The sequence below is a fragment of the Fundulus heteroclitus genome, chromosome 18, assembly GCF_011125445.2.
Source record: "Fundulus heteroclitus isolate FHET01 chromosome 18, MU-UCD_Fhet_4.1, whole genome shotgun sequence".
NCBI lineage: Eukaryota > Metazoa > Chordata > Actinopteri > Cyprinodontiformes > Fundulidae > Fundulus > Fundulus heteroclitus.
The window spans coordinates 15287929-15314868 of NC_046378.1; the positions used below are offsets into that span (position 1 = coordinate 15287929).

General features: G+C 40.5%; 1 protein-coding gene across 1 annotated transcript in view; it reads left to right on the plus strand.

Moving 5' to 3' along the window:
• Positions 1-1139: 1139 nt before the first annotated feature.
• Positions 1140-26940, plus strand: part of LOC118566798 (metabotropic glutamate receptor 5-like) — a 29956-nt gene continuing 4155 nt past the window's right edge. Inside the window, exons 1-5 of the mRNA XM_036150218.1 lie at positions 1140-1423; positions 8737-9226; positions 10460-10690; positions 10763-10924; positions 11022-11136. Of these exons, the coding sequence (XP_036006111.1) occupies positions 9077-9226; positions 10460-10690; positions 10763-10924; positions 11022-11136 (658 nt within the window). The 5' untranslated portion in view covers positions 1140-1423; positions 8737-9076. The remainder of the gene's footprint in view (positions 1424-8736; positions 9227-10459; positions 10691-10762; positions 10925-11021; positions 11137-26940) is intronic.

Consider the following 26940-nt stretch of genomic DNA (forward strand, 5'->3'; position numbering starts at 1 on the left):
GCTAGACTAGGGGTGCATTAAAAAAATAACATGACATGCCAGTCTTGTTGTTGAATATTATAAGGTCCATGTCATTTATAATCTCTCGTTTTTCTAACTACTTCCTATGGTTGCTGTGTCCCCTCTACTCTGCCTGGGTGTTCTGGTCTTGATTGCTAAGAGCTACATCAGTTGTGGGTATGAAGGGCAGTGAACGCCTATCCACATAGCTGCATTGATTATTGGGAAGCGGCTTTCTCTGGCATGGCTCCTAAAATATTATAGCCCACCAAATATACCGTCCAGGCAATCTAATTGAGATGACAATTCAGATGCAACTGAGATGACAATTGCAGTTTAATGTCTACCTAGCTGTAAATTTAACACTCAATGAACGCGTCCCACTTCAAATGCTGTCTACAAGGAAGCCTGCAACGGATTTATCGAGATAGAGACAATCTGAAATGATAATAAACTATTGATTGTTTGGGCAATTGCTGTGAATTGTAGTTACAGCCACCATATTGGAGTTTGTAGTTGGAGGATGGTGAGGAATCTTTTTGAACTTGAACTTTTGGAGAGGTAAAGGGGATTAGTTAACACACTTAACTAGTTTGAAATTTTTGACACAATTTTCACCAAATAAGGAAGAAGCTAATAATAATAATAATAAAAAAACACAGATAAACATGCACAGATAAAAAAAAAGACCCAGTTTGGGTCATTTTGCTTATGGAGTCCTGTGTTAAAAGGCCTACGGACAGATCCAGGCGTGGGTTGATTTTAAAACACCAGGGTTGGGACGAGTGGGACAAGGTAAGGTGGAACCACCGAATCGTGTTTGATTAACGATTGATTAACAGTATCCAACATCTGCACCCACATCATCTGAGTGAAAAATAAATAAAAAAAACAACCCAGCAGTTTCTAGAGTGTAGTACACCTGTACATTCACTAACACAATGATGGCTCATACCTTAATGGGTCAGTGTGAGAAAAGGCAGTAGTGCATGTAAAAAGCTGACTGTTTTAGTTGGTTGCTAAACAAAAAATAAATAAAAAATTGAAGAGGAATGTTTTAGCAATGCTGAATTAATATGGGGGGGGGGGTGAAGAACGGGAGAGAGAGGCGCGATGGGGGGATAATATGAGGGGAGATGTGCTGAGAAGAGGAGGAGCAGAGGGGTGTGTTGAAGGAGAGAGGTGTTTGGAGAAGAGGTTCAGGTGTGCGTGACTGGAAAACGGAGGAAGCTTCGGAAGCTGCACAGCGATCTGCTGCTGCTGCTGCTGCTGCTGCTTTCGGGCTGTTTGACATTGGACTTATCGGCAGTCTCTCTCTCTCTCTCTCTCTCCTCTTTTTCCCCCTCTCCGGTGACAGCATGCATCCTAATTGCGAAGCGGGACCGTGCGCGTGATTTCAGAGAGGCATGAAGGACCCCGCAAGGTAACGATTTCTGAGTTAAGATTTGAGAGAAATGAACCTAGAGTGAAAAGATAAAAGGTAATTTATTCACCGGAGAGGTACTGAGTGTCCCTGCTGTGGCTTTCTGACTGGAATCAGTTTGTCGCACTTTTTTTTTTTTTCCTGCCGTCGGAACTTGCGCTAACCTCTGGGTTTGATCATGACTCCCCAAAAAAGGTAACCCGGTTTTAAGGAAACATCCCGTTCCTCTGGCGTTGGCGGGGCGCACAGAGATGTCAGTGAGACTGAGGGGGGGGGGGGGGTTGTACCCCTCTTTTCCATCTGTGCATGCTGCAGCAGCGCTCGTTTAGGACTGGGTCTCTCTCATGTGTTTTATTTTATTTTATTTTATTTTATTTTTTGCACCCTTCGTTCGGTCACAACGAATCGCGATGAGTTTGATCGGGTGCAGATGTTGGTCTCTCCGCCGCGTTTTGCGGTCGCGGCTGACTGTTGCGGCGCTGCGCCAGTCTTTCTCCTTGGAGAGCCAGGCACTTTGACCAGACGCGGCTCGTCGGTGATTAATTAAGGGCTTGCAAGATGTCAGATCAGTCTGGTAATTAAACTCGGAATGCATGCATTTCTGCAAAAAAAAAAAAAAAAAAGGACACACACACACACATGCAGAGAGAGACAGGGATTAAAGTATACGGTGTAATTAAGGTGCTCTGCATAGAGGACCAACAGCGGAAAGTCTCACCGGATTGCAGGAGAGGCGATAAAGGGTCAATGCCTGTTTGGGTGGGGGATGCATGCCGCTCTTGCACACCTTTTATGGCGTTTGCGTCAGGTAAGGCTGTTACCGTGCTGATGACACGTGTGGTCATGTCACTGCGCTTGTATAACAACCATTTAAGGCTCCCTGTACTATACATCAGGTTCGTCTCGCTATGAATGCTTGATAATAAGTAATTTGAAATATTTAGAAGAAAAGCCCACATATAAACCTGAAAAACCCAACAAAAAACAAACAAACAAACACAATGTTGACAGTATTTTTAATCCGAGCCTCAGAAAGTGCTCCTGAAATGGTACAGAGATTATTCCAGAAATGAAGCAACACACTAGAGTAGGTAATAATATTAAAACTTTTTCAAAACCTGTCAAAACATTGTTTTCTCTGGAGAAAACGGTCCCCTTGTCCACTCAGGGATAAGAGAAGAAGCACAGGGAGACACACTGTCACACGCCCACTCAGCAAAAGAGCAAAAGCCTTCCCAGAACGGGGGAACAACAGAGGAAGCAGAGTGACCTATTTACTGTAAGCTTTTCCAGATCAATTCCAGAAACTAAAACGGTCCAGTGTTGGTGTCACTTATTCTTTCTTTAATTTTCTTTCTCAGATTTCTGTAAAAATGTGTGCAGTCACCCAGCACCATACACGTTCATCCTTAGGGAGTGTTTCTCTATAGCAGGAGAGAGAGGCGCTCTCTCCATCAGGGTGATAACGGAACAGACCTTTTTTGAATTCACGTGGGTGGACGGCCGTCCATTTGTGAATGGCATACGGGTTGCTCACTCTTTTTTTTTTCTCCGCTGTGTGTTTGTCTCCTGGTTTGGGTAGGCGAATAATTGCAGGCAGCTTACTGATGTATATTTTCCTGTGGGTGACCCCTTTGCCCCCCGGCTCTGCTGACGGAAAAGTGCACAGTGGATTTGGGTTTTTAAGTGAATGTGAAATTCTGCACGTGATGAAAAGAGCAACTCCAATTTACCTGAATTTCCCCAGACGCTGCCTGCTGCTGCTGCACCTGCGCTAATTACAAACACAAATATCTGCATCGTACAGAGCAGAGAGAGAGAGAGAGAAAAGAACTGTATTTCTGCATATCTTGTAAAGAGTAATGTATCCTCTCTGCCGCACAGTAAGTTAAAGGTTTTCTCGACACAGAAAACCGTCTGTCAGCTCTAATAAGATGCAGTATATTAAAGTGAGGTCTGCATAATAGAGGTTCGTTTGGATCCCTCCTTATGTTGGTGTAAAAGTTGTTTCATTGGTGTGCATTATACACTTGTGTGTAGTTTTGGATAGAGCTAAAGGTATAAAAGCTTAATGGTGTGTAGGAGATGTTTCTTCAGGGAATGAGTTGTTGATTAAGGCGCCACAACAAGAAAGCAACATGGAAGAGTGTGATAGGGGAACCCTGTAGTTGACTCAGAGGGCTGCAAATGAAAAAAAAGGGGCTTCTTGCTGGGGGTTTCATTGCTATAATCATCTTGATTTCACAGGAACCTTTTCCAGGAATTAAGGTAGTTATCTGGGACCAGTCATTATCTCTGCCTCTGTTTTCATTGCATTGGGTAAAACCACATGACTCGGGTGGAAATTCACCTCAGAAGTCGACGCGGGTATTTTAGGCAATTTGGTTTTACCCTGAACCTTCGGCGTGAAGCCTAGTGACCGCAGGGCGCTAAGTAAGCATTTTGATTTAAAAAGAAAGAAGAATAGTCTTGACATAATGTTTCAGTCATCCTAGTTCCAACTAATTTAAAGTTCAGTATTTTCTATCACTGCTATGAACAAAAATTTGAACTGGGTCAAAAAACAGGGTTATTTTATTTCTGAAAATCAAAACTTTTTATTGTATGAGAGAAGCTGATTGACTACTCTCGCAGTTAAAACAGCACAGGGGAGACTGAGGGTTCAGGGCAGACGTGTTTCCATTAATGGAAACATGTCTGATGGTAATAGTGTGTGTTGGATTCCACCAGGACAGACCGCTGTCACAATCCTGTTTTTGGTGTTCTTGGATGGGATCTTTTGGCATAGTCGAGTAAAGGGGGGTGTCAGGTTTGAAAACCTCATATTTTCATGTTTTCTACTTGCAGATGATGTGGTTTTGTTAGTGTCCTCAACCCCATAACCTTCAACGTATGCTGGAATGGTCACAACCTGTCAAAGTCAGTTCCTCTAAGTCTGAGGCCGGGATTCTGAATTGGAAAAAGATTGATAGAGTGTCTCCCCTCGGGTTGGGGGTCAGTCGCTGCCTCAAATGGTGGACTTGGTGTATCGCTCACATGCCATGTTGGAGATGGATTCTTTGATTGCTGCCTTGTCTGTTGTAATATTCACACTTCTTTAGTCTATTGTGGTGAAGAAAGAGCTGGACCAAAAGCTCTGGACGTGAAAAGATCCAGATCCAACATTCATGAACAATTCGCAAACAGGTGGACTCTTAATATTGCTATCTGTTTAAATCATACTTCAAACTGTGTGTAACCGCAGTTTTCCATACTGTAAACGGCTGTAAGTGGAAAGTATTCACCAGAGGTGGAAAGATTACCAAATTAATGCACTCAAGTAAAAGTAAAGTTACTTTAATAAAAGTTTACTTAAATACAAGTGAAGTTACCAGGGTAAAGTATTACTCAAGTGAACAGTACAGAATCAGACATACTTCATACATACATCATTAAATTAAACATTACGTAGAAGAAACTCCCTTTCATGCATTCACAAAAACAAGGGATATTGGTCTTAAGCCATTTTTAATTTTATAAAATGACTTTTATAAATAAAAATACTACACAAAAAATTAAACATATCAACATATGACAATATAAATATTTTGCAGGTATGATGCATAATTTTAATGCAGTCCATCCCGCTGTAAACTGGGTAAACAGCTCATAAACTAGATGACAAGTCCAATAAACACATTCAAACTGTGTCCTTTTGTAGATTGAACTCACTTTTATTTAGCTGTATCTTGAACATTAAACAATACACCTTTTCTTGGTGGTTAACTTCAGCTGTAGCAGATGTGCTTTTGCTAGCACCACTCATGTCCGATTGATATGCCTCTATGTTGGAGTCTCTGACCTCAAACCCAGCCGATGGATCACTGCTGTTGTTTTTTTTAACTCGGTAGTAGATGCGATATCAAGTGTAACTGGGTAAAAATATTTAAATCAAATAATACTCAAGTACAAGTAAAAGTTCAGCTTTTGTATACTACTTAAAAAAGTACAAAGCACTCGCAAGTCGTAATTAACCCGAGTAAATGTAACTAGTTACTTTCCAGCCCTGGTTATTCACAAACAGTGACAGCTGTTCATAACTAAGTTTAGAAACCAGACCAGTGACTGCAGGTATACCTTGAGAAATTATGTTATTGGGTGCCTTCCTGCACTGTGGTTCAGAATACAAGTGTAAACTATTCCAATCTGGAAAACGTTTTTTGTGATTATTTTTTTTTGCCTGTCTAAATAAACTACAGTGAAAACGTATTTTTGTCCCGCAGATAAAAAGATGCGATAATGAACAAATGCATGAGGGGTTGCATATTCAGCCAAAAAAACGGCGCCTCCGACACTTTCTCCGCACATAAACAACGAGCGACACACCAAAGACTCCCAAACTGCGGGACGGCTCGAGCCGCTGCTGAGACACGAGGGACACACAGCGGGCCTGTATGGCCTGATCTGCTGAAACGAGAGCCAAAATGAAGATCTGAATGTTCTGCACAAGCGACGTGCTGCCGCTATGAAACCGGCCCGAAGCCTGAGGCGCCTTCTTAAACCTCGGCGCTGGCTTGCTCGTGTGTTTCACCAGCAGACTTGGGGGAACGGGAGGCAGAGGGAGCGAGAAGCAGAGACCGACACTCAGTTGCATCACTAAATAACTGGGTGTGCGAGCGCAGCGAAGCTTAGTTTGGTTTTATTCATTCATTATTGGAGCAGCAGTGAGCCTTCCTGCCGGCCTGACACGCCCATTTAGATTCAAGCAGGCTCTACATCCGCTGCCCGGCTCATGTTTTTTTATTTCTTTTATCTACTGCTTTCGGCAAACAATGTCTCTGTCTCTTCGTTCCAACGCGTGCTACCTTGTTCTAAATCTCGACGCTCCTCGCTACCTTTTTAGATCGACTGATTGAATGAAGTATTGGTGACGTACTGATGTCAAACCGAATGCCGGAGACATGCAAACAGATGGCTAATTGAAGGGTTTGCTGAATGGATGTCACTTACGTTCTTACAACCGAACTGACTGTTATTTCCCTGTCAAGCCATTGCGTATCTGCCTCTCTGTCGCAGCTTTAGAGAAATAAGGTTTATACAGTACGTACGTAATGTAATCAGCAGCTAACCGAGGCTGAAGCAGATTTTTTTTAGGTCAAATAAAATTCCGTGGCACGAGCACGGCAAATGGAAGAGGCCACGTTCACAAATCTGTTCTGATTAATTCAGCGTCACTTGGGAGCACTCATTGTTCGTTTACAGACCTTTTGAATTTTCAAGACCAGAATGGTCATGTGATCATTAGGTCTGGATAAGAAATGAAAACGAAACTGTCGCGTAAACAGAAAGGAACCCGCTTTGTCCTTTTGCGCGGTCGCCAGATGCATATTTTAGACGATTAATCCCAACACAGATGGAATATGTGTCAAACCGACTAGATGAGCAGAATATATACTGCAACAGGTGATGATAAACTATGAAAATGTAGCTAAAGGTAGGTATTTGAACAAATCTAACAGGGTTCTGCAAAATGAAACCTGAAGTTGTATGTAGTAGTGTGTAGATATGTAGTTATATCAGTGATAAAGAAACAGGGCAAAGGAATGAAAGGAAGGATAGTTAAAATCTCTGTTTTGAGCCTCATTAAAGGGTACAAAACACAAGCTATGCGTTCTCTAATTAGTGATAGCAGGCACAATCCAGAAAGATACTTTTTTGCTAAAATGAAAGGAAGACACAATGGCCACAGATGCAGTTATATTAGTCCAAAGATTTCTTTCCGTGAGAAGCAACAATCATACAGGACAAGCTAAACTCCCTTGACTTTTCATCGAAAAGGACGCCGTTTGGTTCCTTTTCCTTTCCTGCTTTTAATCACAAAGTGGTAAAACATAAAGACATTCAGCAGGCAAATTATAGCAGCAGGGATGAGACCTATGATAGAGTTGCCGAAAACCCTTTTAGAAAAGCAGCAGTTCTTCACAGCTGCTTCATGCGTGAAATGCTGTTGTGTTTGAGATATTGATATCACGTTGACACAGTGGTGACTCCGCTCATTCACAGTGATGTAGAACTATTCCCCATAGGGAGCACAGTACAAGAGCTGGGCCGGTGTTTGTGAAGCATCGATACCTAAGGCATGTAGAGAGCTGGTCCACAGCCAATAATGTAGTCATCACATTGAGCTGCAAAAAGAAACGGCCGCTCAGGGTTGCTCTGCAGCTACTGTATGTGACTATGTGCAAAAGCTGAAGGTTTTACTGAATCTGACCCAGCTTTTCTCCAAAACATGCCATCTTGCTTTGTTTTATTGCTGTGTTCCCTTATATTAGTCACAGACACACTGATTCAAAGTTTTATTTTCAGTTTGGAAAAACGGCAGTCAAATAATGTTTGCTGTAATATAGGCTAACACAAACATTATATTAAGTGAGAAAATATCTGTTCAGTAGCTTTTCAAGCATTAGCTGAACAACGAGCATGGTATTTAGAAAAAAAAGTGATCACTGGCTTCATTCTTGTGTGTGTTATTTGGGGTTTTAACTGTAATTTCTTGGTGTCACAAATGGGCAACAGCTAAGGCTGAGTCAACCGAGCACAATGTTAGCATTCGCAAGCTAACGTTCCCCAGCTAAACACCATTATACACTTGTTTAAAATGCCAAACACAGCAATTCCCCAGATGTCTCAGCTGTTTAGCAGATTGTCGTCTCCGTTGCTTTAACTGCAGGAATTAAGAGAAACATGTGTATTCAAAACCTCTATTAAGTCTAAAAAGGAGAACATGTCAAAAAATATAAAAACAACAAAAGACAAGACATAAATAAATAAAAAACAAGGAAAAAGCTAGAAGATAGGATGCTTTTTCAACCAAAAGCTTCTACATTATTTGCACACGTGCCACAACTGCAAAACAAGTTGTTCACTGTAAGACTTTTTATTTTTGACATATTTTCACTGTTTATAATACTACTTATCATTTTCAAGCAGGCCTACCTAACGTGATGTTCTTAGAGGACTTGGATGTCGCATAAGTTAAGCTCAGCAGGTCAAATCCGATTTGTATCACATAATTTAAAAAAAAAAAAAAACAACAATAATAATAATTAAAAATAATCTTAGGCATTCCAGCTGATTGCACCCCGATATATATATTGACCCCAATCTAGATCAAAAGCCGATCTACCTGTTTGATTGTTCATCCCAGGTTTATTGAAGCTACAGCCACTGTGTTTTTCTCACATTCTAATATTTATTGGCCACGTATTCATCAAGGCTTTGTGGATACAGCGATGAAAGGGTCGAAGTCTAATTGAATCTTTTCACTCCCACAGGTTTCTGGGAAGATGTCTTTCATTGGCCTGTTCCAGGGGAGACCAGCGCAGCCTTGTCACTGGGGGATCCTGGAGTCGTTTCAACCATCAGTGAAACTTTTTTCAGACTTTCTCCTGAATTTTCCAGATTGCACAGCAACAGCTGTCCCCATGACACACAAGCAGCCGTCAAAAAGCAAGTTGGAAAGGGAGAATACTAAAATGACTTTTGTTTCAAGCCTTCCACTGGGCCACCAGCTCTTGAGATGGTCAGCCAAGCCGTTTGTCGCACAGTAGTACCCTGTGACACTTCTGCGCATACAATCTGAGATCTGCCTGTGCTTTATTACCTCGGTCTACCATGATGATGCTTTGGCTTCTGCTGCTTCTGTCAATTTGGGTGTGGTGTGAAGGATCTGACTCCAGTGAACGGAGAATTGTGGCACACATGCCCGGAGACATCATCATAGGAGCTCTGTTTTCTGTCCATCACCAGCCTACTGCTGATAAGGTGATTTATCGTCTCTGTGTACATTTGCAACATGGTCTCTGTGCTATAAAGTTGTCAGCATGCAGTGTTATGCTTGCCCGAATTTGACTGAAAAACCCAAAATAATCTGATATTAAAGGGTTAGTTCAAGATTTAAAAAAATATTTTTTTAGAAGGATTTGAGCAGCTAATTTCTTTCCTGAACTTTATGACGCTCTCTGTGTCTTTATTTAGTATAAATCCAGATTAGTGGGTCCAGGGGACAAAAGCTAATGTTTCATTTGGGAGGAGCCAAGTTTAAAGGGGACTACCATTTAAAAATAACTGAAATCTCAAAAATGATAGCGGTTCACGCAAATGCTACACCATTTAGATCTGAAATGGAGGTACTGGTTGGTGCGCCAACAATGATCTTCCTATGTGAAACGTACCTAGAACGAAATATGTAGCAAGTGTTTCAGTCAGAGTAACTACCTGAAAGAAAAGTAAGGCAGAGTGAAGATCAACACTGCATGTTTCACTTAAACAACAACAATGTTTTTTCTTTGTGCAAGTTACTGGTTTTCTCAAGTGAAATGCTTTCAATGTTTCATTCTTAATCTCTGTCAGGACGTTTAGTGGTGGTGCACCACCTCCTACCTCCATTTCCTGTGTAAATGATATGTTATCTTAATGGTAAATAATGGCCCAGTGCAAATGTTATAACTACTCAAAGGCTTAGAAAACAATGTTTGGATAACCTGCTATGACGTTTATGGGGTTAGCGTTGCTCTAAAGGGGTAGAAGTCTGCACAGATTAGCCGCTATCATATGGAAAGTAATCTGGATTAACACTAAATTAACACTAACACTAAGAAATTGATCCAGTGGAGGAAAAATGTTAACTCCTCAAGACGTTTTCAGGAAATTCTGAATTATCCACTTATTGGCGGCACAAACTTTGTTAAATTATTGTCAAAACTATTACTCCTTATATTTGTGCCCATATGTTTGCACATTATTTGAGAGAAATATATATTTATTTTGGAACAATGAAACCTCTTCGTGCTTTGTAGCACCATGAACGTTTAAGCTCCATTAGTTGCCTCTGTAACCAGTACCCACCCACTGACATTTAAGCTTTTCTCGTCCCATTATGCATAATTGGACCCAAACAAATCCTTGCAATATGCAGACGAGCAAAAAGTAACATCAAATTTAGTGAAAGTATATTTTTGTTTAATTTTTTTTTCTTTTCTATTCCGCCTGGCTCAGGTTCATGAACGCAAGTGTGGCGAAGTGCGTGAGCAGTACGGCATCCAGAGGGTGGAGGCCATGATGCTGACGCTGGACCGAATCAACGCTGACCAAAACATCCTTCCCAACATTACTCTGGGCTGCGAGATCCGGGACTCCTGTTGGCACTCTGCTGTGGCTTTGGAGCAGAGCATTGAGTTCATACGGGATTCTCTGGTGTCTTCTGATGAATCTGAGGACTGGGGTGGTGTGACCTCTTGGGGAGGAGGAGGAGGAGGTGGTGGAGGAGGAGGAGGTGGCGGAGGGGCAGCAACCATGAAGTGTGCAGACCCATCTGCTACTCCGATGCGGGGAAAGAAACCCATCGTTGGTTTAATTGGACCGGGGTCAAGCTCAGTGGCCATTCAGGTGCAGAATCTGCTGCAGCTTTTCAACATACCGCAGATCGCCTACTCGGCAACAAGTATGGACCTCAGTGACAAGGTGATGAGAAAATTTTAATCGGTTAAATGTGGTTGTTTTTAACCTCGGAGATTTGCTAATTTACTCACCATCCGCTCATTTGCTGCTTTGGTTTCAGAGCCTTTATAAATATTTCATGCGAGTGGTGCCGTCAGATGCTCAGCAAGCACGGGCCATGGTGGACATAGTCAAAAGATACAACTGGAGCTATGTGTCTGCTATCCACACCGAAGGTAAAACTACACACTTGTAAGATCCTTAAGGTACGATAACCTTGAGTAAAATACCACAGTGGAATTTAGTTCAGTTCAGTCTATACAGCACCAACACAAGTCATCTCAAGTCACTTTACAAAAAAACGTTAATTCAATCAATAAGCACAGACATATTCCCAGTCAAGTACATACAATCCAACTGATCCCATTGATTAAACAAGGCAGCCAAGTTCAGTTAATTAGTCAAAAGGTACGGAAACACAGCAAATTGCATTGAGTCGTTTACATTTTTAAACTGAAAAAGGAACAATTAATCCCCCCGCTGCTCTAACTAAAGCGAAAATGTGCACATTTCTGCATAGAGAATGAGCTATTGAAAATCTGACAGTGAAATAATATCACAGTGGAACGTTCTAAATCAATTAAAGAGAAAAACAAACTAAACCAAACTCTTAGAACAGGGTTATTTTACCAGTTTAAAGAAAGGAAGTGCATTGACGATACCTACAGTCTGCTGCTGCAATGCCACTGCAGCAGAGAGTTGTTTTAAGGCTCGGATTTCCACCTTATGAAGGTAAGGGTGGTAGAAATTGAATTGCAGTGGCTGGGTTGAAGCCTGCCAGAAAGCTGATGAAGCAGTTGTGTCCAAAACTAGGGAAGTAGATTAGTAGGTGATGCCTGCAGGACAGCCTGAACAAAAAAAGGTCAGGGGAAAGAGATCCGCAGCTGAGCCAGAGAGCCACAGAAGATAGTGTTCGGTGCCTTTGATTTAGAAAGAATCATTACAAATAAATACCCCATAAAACCGTAAAGAAGGAAATGGGAGAAACACGTTGAGACCTATGGGAGGATTTTTTTTTTTTACTATAAACCTCTTTTTTTTTTTTTAAAGGAAAACCTCCTTCAGTTCCCCCTTCCTCATTGATTGACTTACCGTGAAGTTGAGTCACTCAGTCACTCAGTTTGCTGCTGGGAGATGGTGGAGATAGTGTGACTGCTGGCTGAGGTGGAGGACAAAGCAGTCGGGTGTCCGTGCATGTGTCCACAAACAGGGTTTTCTGCTCCTGAAAAAGCGATAAGTGCAGACATCCACAAAGAGATACATTATTTCCACTAAAAACATTCTGTCTTCAGGCTTTTCAGTTGTCTATTATGGTGTCGCGACGTGCATGCAGGGGTGGTATGCATTTATCGAAGCACAGTATGTCCAATCGAGACGTAGCGTGACAGCTTTATGAAAGCATTCAGGGAACGAGGGGAGGGAGGTGGAGTGCATCTTATAATATAAATGAGAACAATATGGAATAGCCTATGCTAAATTTTATAAAACACATTTCCCAAATTTGATTAGATTTGCATGCAACAGAGTAGCACACACACCACTAAAAGCCTGTGATTTATGAGCACTTTTAAATTTCAAAGGTTGGCCATTTCATTCTTTGCCCTAAATCAATGTTGCTGTGTAAGAAAGAACTGTTCTAGTTTAGCAATCATCCAATGGAGGTTTGTAAAAAAGAAGAAAGAAAAAAAAAACACGCCATTGAAACGTGTGGGGATTTTACGGTTGTGAGAGATTGCCTGCGTGTTTTTCATGAGTAGATGAGAAATGATAGAGGTGAAATGCTCCTCAAATAGTCAGTAAACAAATTAAGCAGTCAGCAAAGATGAATGGAATAAGCCAATTAAACACCTAATGTGTCACAAGCATTTAGAAATATAGAGCGCTGTGTAAAAGTACTTACCACCTTACAGAGTGCTTTTTGTCATACCTAAATGGGCAGATCATGAAACAAATTTTAAAGGGGACATATCAAATTAATTGCTAAATTAAATGACCAAGCTCCGTAATACATTTTCTTGTGTACTAGGAGTTTCTAGGAGTGCAAAAAAAATAAAATAAAATTGAATGTAGTCTCTCCAGGAGCTGCATAGATAGCTTTATGTTCTGTTTGAGTCATATTTTTCCAAAGCGTTCAGTTTTCTTTGCTCTCTTTAAATTTATTGATTATTTTAAAAACAATTACATCACAGTGCTTACTGCGAAGCTGCTAACAACGTAATGGAATTTTGGCTTACCACTTTTTTATTTCTTCGAGCAATTTGGTATGCCCTGTCCCAATACGCACACTAAACCCGACGCACTTCTATGAAGTGTGCACCTGGTGGAAGTGCACTTAAAGACTGGAGTGCGCAGGTTACAAGCATCCAAAACAGGAGGACTGGGACACTAACAGGTTATCTCATCAACCTGCGCCTCTGCGTCATAACTGTGACACCAAAAGTGACGAGACCATCACTGTTTTTGCCACCTTCACTGCTAAAAGTATAATAATTGCAACAAGCAAAGTTTGAGCGGATTGGGCATAGCAATATTGTTAAATATGTACCCAAAATAAATATAAAATAACAAAAGATATATGTTGTGTGCCTTTCAATAATAATAGCTCCTTAATGTGACAATGCCTTATTTATTTATTTTACAGAAAATAAGCAAAAAGTTATAATAAAGATATTTGATATTTTTCATAACTATTTCTTTATTGAATGTTTACAACTTCATCAACAGCTGCTGTGAAGTAAAAAAAAAAAAAAAATCAACATAGTTGACAGGAAGCATAACCTGGTACTTACTTGTTCAGAAACACACTTTCAGGTAAAAAACAAAGTCAATAAATAGACGTGCACAACATTACTTGGTGCTTTCAGACATTTTAAAGTGCGAATACGTCAAACAAATTCAACGAAGCAGGAAGAATAAAATTAAACCACCTGCTGCTGTTTAAGGAAATTTCAGTTTTATAATTAAAAATAACTACCTTATTTGTTTTAAGAAAGGAATACTGGTGATTTGTAATTTTTTAAGGTGGCAGTATGCCTTTAGATCTTTTTACATCAAGTATTTTCACCTTGTGGCTCAAAACGACACATGCAACAATGAATTGAGGGTAATACACTTCAGTGAAGCCCGCAGCAATGTGGGCTTCACTGAAGTGTGGATCAAGGGCACAAAGTGGTGGGGTGGGGGGGATACTCACTCTGTAGAATCGGGACAAACTGCGCATTCACACCCTATGCAGGAACGAGCATTTGAGGGGCACAAGGGTGGAATTGTGAGTATTGGGACAGAGCCGTAGTTCAAGCCGACGGACGCCGAAGCTACAAGTGTATAAGTCAAAATGATCGGTTGTTCATTGCATCGTCCAACTGAATGAAAAGGAAGTTGAAAAGGAAGAACTGAAAAGCATGATATATTCCCTTTAAGACAGACAGGGAAAAAGATACCCTCAATGCATATAAAAATATCTTGCAAATGATGCTTTCATTAATCAAGGGAAAACCTGCTATCCAAATCGACCTGGCCCCATGTAAAAAAAAAAACAAAAAAAACATCCTATTTCTCTTCTTGTTAAACCATTAATTACCTATGATGAAGCAGATATTTGGACAGCTGAGTTTAATTTCCCAATTGCTGAATTGGTTTTTCATGAGACTCCTGCTAAAATATTTTTTCTACTGATGAGAAAAGGTGTGGTCTAAAACTGACCTTTAAGAAAACTCTCAGAAGAACAGCGTAGGAACACACGGCGACAAGATGCGGTTATGGGATAGTTTGGAGCCGCTCCGATACTTCAGGACCTGTACGACTGTCATAATTTAAACCATCACTTTGTGAAGTAATGCTAAAAGACGCTTGGGTCATGTGGCAGGATAAAAAAAGTTGCGTTTTGGAGTGGCCTAGTCAAAATCAGACTGGCGGAGATGACGTGGCTTGTACTCAAACAGGGTATTTAAGCTCAAGAACCCTCTAGTGTGGCTGAAATAAAACAGCTTGGGGCAAAATTACTCCACAGCAATGTCAATTTCAAGGCCCTTTGTCCCAAACTCTTGACGGCAGCTGCTGCTGAGGTAAACAAGCCGTTTTCAGGTTTTCTCCATAGTGGCAGATTGGTTTTGATAGCTTTCCCCCCCTCAATATATAAAATAAACAATTGAAAACTACTTTTATATTTACTTAGATTATTAGTCTGATAGTGAAAAATGTTTGATGACCTGAAACATTTAGGTGTGACGAAAAAAGAAGAAAGAAAACAATGAAATCTGGAAGGGTGTAAATACTTCTTCCCTGCTCTGGGTCTGTGTTTTGTTCTTAACATATTACAGAAGAAGAATTTAAAAAATAAAATGTGTTGTTACCATACAAAAACATTAATGCCATAGAAATAGAGTAACTTATTTATTCAAATAAGCTGTGGTATCTTTTGTGCAAAATACCAAACAGAAGGCGTGTCTGAGTGATTGATATGATCTGGGAGCATTTTGGAGAGTTTTGACTCATCGTGTGGGAATTGCAGCATTTCCAGGTTTCAGGCAAGCTAGGGGGCGATTTCACCGCCTGTTGGGGAAGAATCCAGTGAAGATTTAGAAATAAAACCCACCTTCATGGGGCCAATCTTTTCCTAGGGCTCGACTCACAATAATCAAACTCTGCTATTTTTCTATGATTCCCAATGGCTGAGGTGTGGCCATAGAAAGAATCACTATTATTTCATTTCAGGATTTATGTGATCAGGGGTGACCTTGTTATGCAAGCTAAGCCCACTGACAAGTAGTTTTTTTTTCATATTTAAATGAATAGAGACAAGCTGGCGACTGTGGAGGGATCAGCTGTGCTATTGAAAATGGGGAGCACTATAATATTTTAAGCCCTTTTGGGCAAGACACACTCGCTACTAAATTAAAATACCCATTTTAAAGTCATCAGGCTGCGGTCCATCCAGCAGCCCATTTGAGAAAAAAAAAAAACTAGACATGACAGACATGCATCATATGAAACACTGCATCGGTTGATGTGTTTTCAGCTTCAGATGTGGGGCTAATTTAGGGGACTAAATATGTGTTTTATCCTCAAATGTGACCATTGCTTCATAAAGGTTGAGCTAAACAGAATGACGGAGGGCCCTAAGAGCTACCATCAGTCGATCAAGTCTTCCTGCCACCGTTTCTCAATTGGATTTAGCTCTAGACTCTGACTGAGCCATTTTAACACATTCATGCTTTCATCTAAGGATATCAGGAATGTCCATCCAATGTTTAACAAATGCAGCATTTTCAATCTGTACCAAAAAGTTCAATTTAGGCCTCTTCCACGTGTTTGTTATGTGGCCTAGACAGCCTGTGGCAATCTGGAACTGCTTTCTGGCGGCTTGCTTTTACCTGCTTCCTTTCTTCTTACTTTTTATTCATAAAAGCTACATTTAAGTATAGAAATGTGTGAGATCGCCAAAGCTTGAGATCTTGTCTTATAATCCATCCCAACCTTAAGCTTCTCCACACCTTTATATTTTACAGGCTTTGCTGTTTATTCTCTAATGTCTTCTAACAAACCTATGAGGCTTTAGCAGAGTTGATGGATTTATTCTGGGATTAAATTAGACACAGACGGATTGTGCTGCGTACAGTAAGTCACAGGAGCACTCAACCTGGTTGCAGTAGGACTTATTTAGGGGTATCAGAGTGAAAGGGAGTCAGTAAACTAGCACACAATGCTTTTTGTCAGATTTTCATTTGTTAAAAAAAACAAACAAACAAAAAAAACTAAAACATGTATACATTTTCTTCCGTTTCTCACTTGTTTGTGTTGGTCTATCATGCAACTTTCCAATAAATGATATTGAAGATTCTGGTTATAACGGCACATTATATGAAGCAGCTTGAGGGCTACGCATATTTATGCAAGGACCTGGATGTCCTCTTGAATAGTCTTACTTGAAAACCAAACTGCACTTAAAAGACGCTGAGGTATATTTATCTCCCTGCATATGGAAACAGGCGTAACATTTGTCTCGTGTTTGACATTACCTTTTTTTCTCCCCCCTCACTGTGACTAATCTCCATACGAACGCGTTATCTGGGAGCTCGCCTTTTAATTTTAGCAACAAGACGAGGAGCATGTTGCTGTTGCTGTGCGGGATTTTCAGGAGTGCTTGTTGCACTGTGTACAAATGTGTATGTTTGCCAGCAAAGCGTTGGCTTTTGTACTCACACAGAAAAGCTGGTATAACCTTGGGTGTGACATTCAATGTCAGACGCTGCTATCCTTTAAAAAAAAACAAAAAAAAAAACAAACAAAAAAAACACAAGGAGTCGCAGCCATCAAAGTGGGAGAGACGGAGGATGGAGAAGACTGAAAGGATTAGGAAGGAGAGGGAGGAATGAAGGTAAATGAGTGGGAAGCTTAGGAGAGGAGAGTCTAATCAACATTTAGAAGACACAGAATGAGAGAGAGAGAGAGAGAGAGAGAGACAGAGAGAGAGAGAGACTCCTTAATTTGCATTACCATTTCACATCTGGGATCAAAGGACAGGGGGGACTGATGTACCCAAAGCTGAATAAAACATGCAATATCAGCACAATGATTACGCCAAACTAATGAGACACTATTGGAGAAGGATGGCGCATTTGAGAAACTAACTTTGTGAATGTGTAGAGCACGCATACAAGTGTCGGCGCATTCACTCTCCCCTTTTAAAAGTCTGCAAAACAAAACACTGTTCTTCCGGTGTTTGGAGTCACGGAACGTACTTTTGACGTGACAGGGAAGCGGTTTGGTTCAGTATGAATTCTGGGTTGATGTCATTGGTGCCTCATCCATTAAATTTAGCACCGCTCAAGAAGATTTTACCAAATGTTCTGCTGCGTCCCAGAAGTGGGGTAATTTTGTTTATATCATTTTCTGTCTTCTTGTTATGATGTGTTCCAGCACAGAAAAAACTACCAGTAAGACACCTTGAACGATAAAAAGGAACCTAGCAGTGCTCAGGAAAGCAGAGCCAATCAGACAAACCGCGTATCACAAACTAAGATGTGAAACAGTGACTAAACGTGTCAAGGGGGTTTCTAGTCTCACTGGATAAATGGCATGTAATGATTTAAAACAAATCCCTACACAAATGGATTTTCAGGGAGCTCTGTGGGGCATCGTTAATCATACAAGTAGAATCAGAAAAACAGATTCCTCTGATAGTTTTCTTTATCTGGTTTAAGGACACAGGTCAAGTCTGGTAGGTCTTGATATTAGTTCACCTTGAGGAGAACCTGCTACTGATCCGGATTCCTGTTTACTCATGAAGGACTGTGACTAGAAAGAGTGCTGCAGGTACTTTTTTAAATAATTATTATTTCAGATGTCAGTGTGTTGCAGTATACATATTAACAACAAAATTTCAGCAACATATGTCGAAAAAAGAAACAATTTGAAACAAATTCTCAACTTTGATAATGATTTTGCCGCGGTGTCAACTTGTTTGTGCTACCAGGTAATTCATGTGAGACTCTTGCATTTAGAAATGGAAAGTTTGCTTGGGTAGTCATTCCCACGTCTCACTGTCTCCTACGTATTACGGTGCTGTGAAAAGGAATCGTTTTCACTTTTTTGTGACATGGTCAGCCTGTGACAGACTTGGTTTGATGGGTAAGATCTTCAAGGCAGTTTTCATATCAGACAAAGATAAACTGAGTAAGTAGTAGGTTTAATTCATTAATGAAAAAGCTATCTAAACCAGTCTAGCCCTATGTGAAAACAATGACTGACTCATTGTTGAATCATAAATTACCAGTGACTAAGCACATTTTATGCAAAGCTGAGATCAGTTTCACCGGACACATCTAGGTCTGATAACCACTAGACCTGTAAAATTATGTAAGCAATAAAATAGAGCCTGTCTGACCACATGGAGTAGGTTAAAACATCTCAAAAAGCAACACATCATGTCCCAATCTGAAATAATTCAACAGCAGGTTCATTGACATCCATCAGTCTGGATAGGACTATAAAGTAACGTCTAAGACCTTGGGTCTCCTGGGAAGCACAGTGAGAGCCTTGATCCACTGATGGAAAAACGTGGGACGGTGGCGAACCTTCCCAGGATTGGCCGGCCTGCCAGAATTACTCCAAGAGATCTTAATGATTCATCCCTCAAGGTCACAGAAAAAAACAATAGCAACACCGATCGCACTACAGGCCTCATCTGCCTCAGCTGAAATCAGCGTTCATGACTCAATAGAAGGAACTGACTGGGAAAAATGGCATCTTTAGGAGAGTTACAAAACATGTGAAACATCTAAGAGAGATTAAAAAGCAGCCGGAGAAAATTCCTGTATTCCCTGCACAGAGGTTTTAAAGCTTTGGAACAGTTCTGAAATCAAAACTATTAAAAAAATCTCATTATACAGTAATCCTGGAAACATTCACATGCCTGGCCTGTAGAAGAAATCAGTTAAAACGTCAGTAACTCCAACCATGATGTGAAAAAAGATCTGCTATTTGGTACATTTATATGTTATAGTATTTCCCTAACTTTAGTTATAAGTGGCTTTTTGGGACTCATATAACTCAACTTACATCTGTGGACATGAATACTTATTCCATTTGAAGTGCAGTCCTGATGAATGGTTTGGTAATGAGAGGAAAGCCATGAAAAACACCAGTTATATTCTAGAGAAACTGATGAATATTAAGAGATTAAATTTGGAGATGTAATTTAATTGAAAAATAAAAAAAATGGGCCATTTATCCACATTAAAAAGCCAAAGATTGGGAAGCTCTGTAGTTTTCTGAAAATTTAATTTAACCATGGTTGATATTAGAGAAATCTGAAGGTCTTGTATTACATTTTCATTAATTTCATCTTTTGTATATTTCATCGGGAATGGTTAGCAGTTCCAGTGTGGTCATTACCCTAATCTGTCTGTGTTAGTTTAATGATAAAACACTAGTAATTAATTACAGACACAATCACCCCACCCACACACATACACACACCGAGGTCAGCGTATTTTCTCTTTTTTCCTTGGCATTTGCCAAGACTATCGGCTTAGTTCTGTGTAGTTCTACTCAATTCAGTTCATTGACCCGAAATTGACGTATCACCCATCCTCACTCTGTCCACAACTGATCAATCACCCAATTAATCAAGATGCCAGGCTTCCCTTACACCCTGCCTATTATCGTGTCTTGTTCACTTTTTCTCATACCTGTCTCTTGTTTCCTGTTAATGAGTCTTTTGATTCGGGTCCTTTGAATCCTGTCCTTTCCTCTGTTCTCCCAGCTTTCTTCAACTTCCTGTTTCCGTTGTGCTTGAATCGCTTTCATTTTCCCATCCCTTGACCCCGCAGCACAACATGTTCTGTTTGCGGAGGACATGTAGGATTGGCAGGGGAGGAAGGTGTAGAGAAGGATATAATGTATGGAGAAGAAGAGAACACTCTGCTAAATTATTTATCACTTTGGAAGTAATATAACCTGAGAGTGAGGATTCATAGGGACGCATACAGAAGATGTTCTGAAATGCCTCATTACCTTTCGTGTTTTATTGATCACTGGTCACGGGAATAGATCACCACAAATTGGCTCAGCCGTAGGATTCAGAATTTATGTTGGGCAAATCTTGCTCTGTTAACATGTATAAAGGGTTTGCAGCCATCTTGGATTAATTTATGACAAGTGATCCATCTAGGGAAACGATTTAGTGCCATAAAACTCCTAGTGCCATCTTAAGACTCCTCCAGCTGGCAGGGATGCAGGGCATAATACTCTGTATAAATAAGTAGTTAAACACAAAAGGCTTCCGCAGTTTGTTTAAACTCTAATTCAAAACTTTGCATATTTTTGCAATCTGTTGCCAAAACATGTCTGTAATGTTTCCAGATTTCGGTTTCCACTCAGATGCAAGTCGGTGGATTAGAATAGCATCAAAGAGTAAATCTATTATAATAATTCAGTATAAAAAATGTTATCTGTTAATGATACAGGCTCGTTTTACAAGAAGTGATTCATTTTGAGTCAAACAAACATTCAGTGTCTCTAACATTTAGAGTGTTAGACCAATAAAACAAGGATTTCTATTACAGAAATGTGGGCGTATAAAAAAAAACATGTACTGTACAGTACAGTGTCTGCAGTCAGAACTCGGTTGGACCTCTATTTGCATCAATTATTGCATGAAAGCAACGTGGCATAGAGGTAATCGGCCTGTGGTCCTTCTGATGGGATCAGGAAGCCCAGGTTGCTTTGATAGTGGCCTTCTGCCCACTTCCATTGCTCGCTCTGCTGTCGCTCATTTTCCTCTGGACAGTACTCTATAGATTGTGGGGTTTAGTTCAGGCCAGTTTGAAGACCAACCTAGCCCAGCGATACCATGATCATTAAAGCAGCTTTTGGTACTTTTGGCCCTGTGGACAGGTGAATCAAAGTGAGATCAGCATCTTCATAAAGCTCACTGAGAAAGAAGCATGAAGTGCTCTGTCCTGACAGACGGCTGCACTGAATTTGGACTTGACTGAACACAAAGGCATGTGTTCATGATTTAGGTTTTTGTTTATTTCTTTTGGACTTTTCTGGACTAATCAGTTTCCATTTTCCCCCAACCCAACAGCCATCTGTCCCCATCCAATCAGCTCAGCCCAGTCAATCAGCTCAGATCAGCTCCATCTGCTGCCACTAATTACTGTCAACTCTGCTCACCTGCCTACATACACCTAGCCTCGTGAGACCATCCTGATCTCGCGAGCTTTCAAGGTTTCACTCGCAGATCAGTCTGGCTACTCTCCGTTAAAGAAAATTTGGAGCCGTTCACCAAACGAACGTCCAATCAGCGTTGGCTTTGAGGCGGGTTGAGGTGTGACGCAACGGGAAGCGCGACAGTTCAGTCTAAAGAACATGGCGGCTTCAGCCGATGAAACTAGCGTTAGCGCGGCTATCAAGCAAGTTTTATCGGAATTACAGAGTATTTCTTTGCTGAGCTAACGAGCCTTTACCTGCAGCAGCAAGAGTAGCTTGGCTTGTGGTTGTGTTTTCGTCGTCGCTCGTAACAGAGCGACGACGAATCTGATTGGTTTATTTGGCCCGTCTATCACCAACATAGGCCAATCAGCTAACCAGTATTTTCGCCCCTTCCCAAAATTACTTCAACGGAAGGTTTCCAGATGGATATGCGGAGCAAATCCATCTGGCGGAGTCAGGTAAACATACACCTGCCTCTTTCATCCACTTACTACCAGAACGTCTCGTCTTGCTTGTTACGTACTGCCACCGGCGTACTACCAGTTTCTATGTGCTCAGCCAGTTGGCTTCTTCAGTCCGGTTGTGTTCAGCCCACTCTGCTTGATTGGTCATATGTAGTTTTCAACATTTGGGCAAAAACTATGGTTTTTATTAGTGTCAAAAAATAAAAGCTTGAAATGTATCACTTAGTGTTCAGTGAATTTACACAGCTTACATACTCTTTTGAATTAGTTGACTGAAATTAAATCATATTTTCAATGAAATCGAACTTTATTGAGATGCCCACGTATATTAATAACTTGTGCTCGTCGGAGGAAAACTTTGATGTTTTTCCGAACACCTCAACAGATGTGATGAAGGATTTGAGGAACCAGAGAAGATGGGGAAGGAGAGAGATGAAGAAGGATGGGAGATAGCTGAGGCCCTTAATGCAGTAAAAAAAATAAAAAAAATAAAAATCACTACATGTTTTTGTCCGAGTCAGATTTTGACAGGACAGAGTTGGGAAGCAGAAAATAAGAAGTGGAAGAAGAGAAGAAACAAAAGAAAAGGTTTTCAGGGCTGTTTACGGGGAGAGGAGGAAATGAAGGCCAGACACGTATCTATCATTATATTACTTTTATTTTTCCCCCGAAGCAGGTCTGGTAAACAGATGTGAGAGAGCTGAAGCTTCATATGAGCTGGACCGTTAAGGGCAGAAGGCTATGCATTTAATGGTGTGCTGTAAATGAGTTCGCAATTCATATTAGACCATACCAAAAACTGGAAATTACAAGTAATTCAATGAGAGAGGAAGACACTTGAGAAAAAGTGTTAAGATTTGGAATTAGACTCAAATATCACACTTCAGAGGTAATAGATTCTCTTTGCCTGGTGTGAGCTACAATGACCTGATGTCATATTACAAAAGCTTGAAAACGCAGGAAATATGGGGTGTTAATTTTTTTTTTTTTTTTGCCAGAACCGATTTATGAAAATATTTTAATTTTATCATGGATTTTCTCAGTGATTTGCCTGATCGATAAAATAAGCTTTAAATTAAGAATTAAACAAATAAATCTCAGAGAGGGGAGGAGGGCCATATTAGTGTGATGCTGTTTTTTTTTTTCTTTAGAGTAATGTGATAAAACAAAGTACCACTTGTGTGAAAGAGATAAATATCTTCAGTGAGAGGCTATTTTTTATTGCAAATGTGACAGTAACCATTTAGCACTTGGTTGTAGAACATTTGGTGTGTTTTTTTACACAAGTAAAAATGAACTTGAAATGAAAATAATTCCTTAAAGGGACAGTGTGTAAATAATTTGCCGTTTATTTAGCAAAAATCAAGTACTGCTTTAATAAATACATACTCTGGCAAAGTCTAATAACCTCACATCAAAAATAAAAGCGTTCTCTTAATTTAGAATTAGTAGTTTATAAACACATGGGTGTCGGTGCACTCACTGGAAGGCACCATGTTGCATCGCTATTTCTGATTTCAGTAGGGTACAAATTTATCAGCCATATGCGTTTTCCCTATCTGTCCCCTATATGAAGACGTGCTGTCAGTGGAAGAGGACTGTAAACAAGCAAAGATCACAGTAGATCATTCTATTTGCTGTTTTTTGTTGAAATGGAGGTCCATCCATACTCTTTGCCCAGCAAGAGGGAATAGAAGGTAACCAAGAAAAGAAAAAGAAGTAACAACCGGAAGAAAATGAGAGCCTATATCGGTGTAGCTATTATTACCAGTTGGAGGCAATTCATGATGGAGCGGGATTCAAAATGGATGCAGAGGTTGCAGGCTTTCTGCTGGACAGGTAAGTTAATTCAGTGTAACAGTGAAATTATTTTTTTGCATCACGCTAGAAACAGGGCAGTGTGGTCTATCAACTACTCTGTCCTCCTGTCAGAGATGGCTAGTTGTTTGTTTCTTTCTCCCTCCCAGGGAGTATGTGGGAGGGAGGTGGAGGGATATCAGCCGGCTGGTTCATTGTCTGTAGTGCGCAGGCAGACCTGATCTCTCTACTCGTGTTTACAGTCGCTTTTTTAGAGCACAAATGAGGGACTGCAAGTTCCGAAACAAGCCCAAAAAACCACAACTCATGGAATTTACAAGCGACTTTAAAAAAAAAACAATCGACTTGGCAACAGCGCCAAAAACCATTTCACACGATGACCGTAGCTCTTAGCATTTAGCATTAGCTTGGTATCAAATACATGGGGAACATGTTGCCATTGTCACATTTATGGTACTCCACAGCTTCCGTAGTAATTATTCCGCTCTTAACAGCGAGGTTGTTTGGAATTCATTTAGCGTGAAAATCTTACACACTGGAGCTTTAAGAAAGACAATTTAGAGAACTGAAAAATATTTTTTTGGTGGTATGACCTCAAATCCTGCAACTTAGTTATATAAATATAAGATTTATGCCAGCTTTGTTTTGCGTTTACATTTTCCAGAGTGAATCGCAATCTATTTCACAATTATGGTTCCCAGTCCTGATTAGATGACTGTCAGGCCAATTAAGTTGAGGCCGTGGCTTCTGCTTCTGTAGTTCATCTGCTTCACTGGCATGTTATACATTGTTACATAACTGAAGTTTTACAAGTTATTGTCTCTGAAGAAAACTTTACAAAAAATTGTTCTTCATAGGTTTAGTACTTTGTTTTGCACATTTTAAACTTAATGACTAGTGTCAAAGCTGAGAGCTGCCATACACGGAAAGCTGGGGATATGTGAGAGCAGCACATGGGGCATGTCCTCCTGCACCACACACAGGGAGCTGCAGCAGCCAGTACATCTTCTCTTTCACCGTGAACATTAATGCAAAGAGTGAAAAAGCTTTAGGGAAGACCCGGATTGTTAGATCAGCATGATAGTGTGCATTACCCAAAATGCAGCTTTGCAAAGTAAGCTTGTAAAAAGAGACTCCAGCATGGCTCGCTTGGTTGGGGCAGAGAAAGAATTACAACCAGACTATTGGGAGATGAGTCTGCTATTGGTAATGGTAATGATAATGTAAAAATGCCCTTATTGGGAGCCAATTTAGACACCCATAAACTGAAAAATGTGGTTTCTTTGGAACGAAGCAAATGATGTAAATTTTTGATGCAGTTGTTGGAAAGACGGGACTGTCTGGCCCACGCTGTCTTCTGTGTGCTTCTGACCTGACTCACACTGATGAATGGCTATATGTGTGTGTTCAGTGTATTTGTGGGGCAGTGTGCTAGCATGGTTTAATAGTCCCCCAGCCACTGTATTTGAGAAGCGGAAACGGAAGAATGACGAGAGCCGTGCCAAGCTTACTAACAGAGAGAGAAACAGGTCTTCCTCATAAATCCTGACTCCAGAGCGAAGTAGGTTACAGGCTTTATAGATTGGGATAATAGTGCCAGAATGAATGTGTGTGTGAGAGAGAATGTGTGTGTATGTCTGAAAGTGCACATGGGAAGGATGGTCTGTACCATCTGTCTCCCACTCCTCTCACTGAGACACTAATTACAGGACTTTACACTTCACTCCACCGCCCTCATCATCGGTCTAACTACACACACTGGGAGCTGTATGGTGGTTTGGGATCGGGAGCCTTTGTCTGTTTCATTTCCCACTGTTCCCTTGTCTTTTCTCTGTGTGCTCCTTTTTTCACATAATGATCCAGGTCTTCCCCTTTTTTTTCTTCATCTCTATCATTTTGTCTATTTTCTCCCTTAAAAAACAAACAAACATCCATTTATGTAGAACACAGATCAGTTATACCCAGTCTGCGACCCCTCGGTGCTTTATAATACACAGCAAACGCATCAGAGATTTAAAAACAAAGATAGATTGGGGAGCTTTGATATTTTCTTCTGTCGTGACAAAGGATGGAGGGAGATAAAAGTGGGGGAAAATTAGAAAATAGAGAGGGGAATCCTATCACACCCGTTGCCAGTGTGCACAACCCTTCATTAGCATAAATTTCAGGTCACCCACTTTCTCTGGCAAAGGAAGGGGAGCCACGATGGGGATATGCTTTCACTGGCATACATTCAAGCTGCTAAGGGTTGGTCCAGAAGAAGGCAGCTTACCATAGTCAGTATACTGGCTGTGCAAAAGTAATCATACCTTTTGAATGTTTCCACAAATCTTCCATTAAAACGACACACATTCCAATGTATTTGCTTTGGATTTGACGGCAGTTATTTTTTTTCCACATTTGTACAAATACAAATTAGAAAAAGATGACATGCATTTGTACTCATCCCTTTGTACTTTGATACCCCTCAATAAAATCCAGTCTAACCATCTAGATTCAAAAGTCACCTTAATAGTAGAGCCTAGCAGTGTATAACTTAAATATGGCCTATTATGCAAAATTAACTTTTTGCACGTTTTTGTACTTCAATTTGGGTCTAGAAATGGTTAAATGCAAAATAAAACTAATCCAGCCATTTTTTGGCAACAAGTAAGTGTTTTGTTGGTGTCAGGAAATCGAGACGTTTCAAAAGAAAACTGATTATTACGTCACAATCGGCAGGCACTGCCCCTCATCCAGCAACCCAATTGGAGCTCCGCCCACTTCATCAGCTGGTTTTACTGCTGTATTCACTGTACAATGACTGTTCGGCATGAACATAGTTTGTCATTTGGCACAAGCTAATGCTAACAATAGCCTACTGATGAAGTGTGTCCACTTAGATGTAAACTTACCATTCAGAAACCACTTTCTGCATCCTTGATCTTCGCCGAAGGCTCCATTTCTTACGGTTCTGGGTCTTGCTTAGGGTCAAAGATG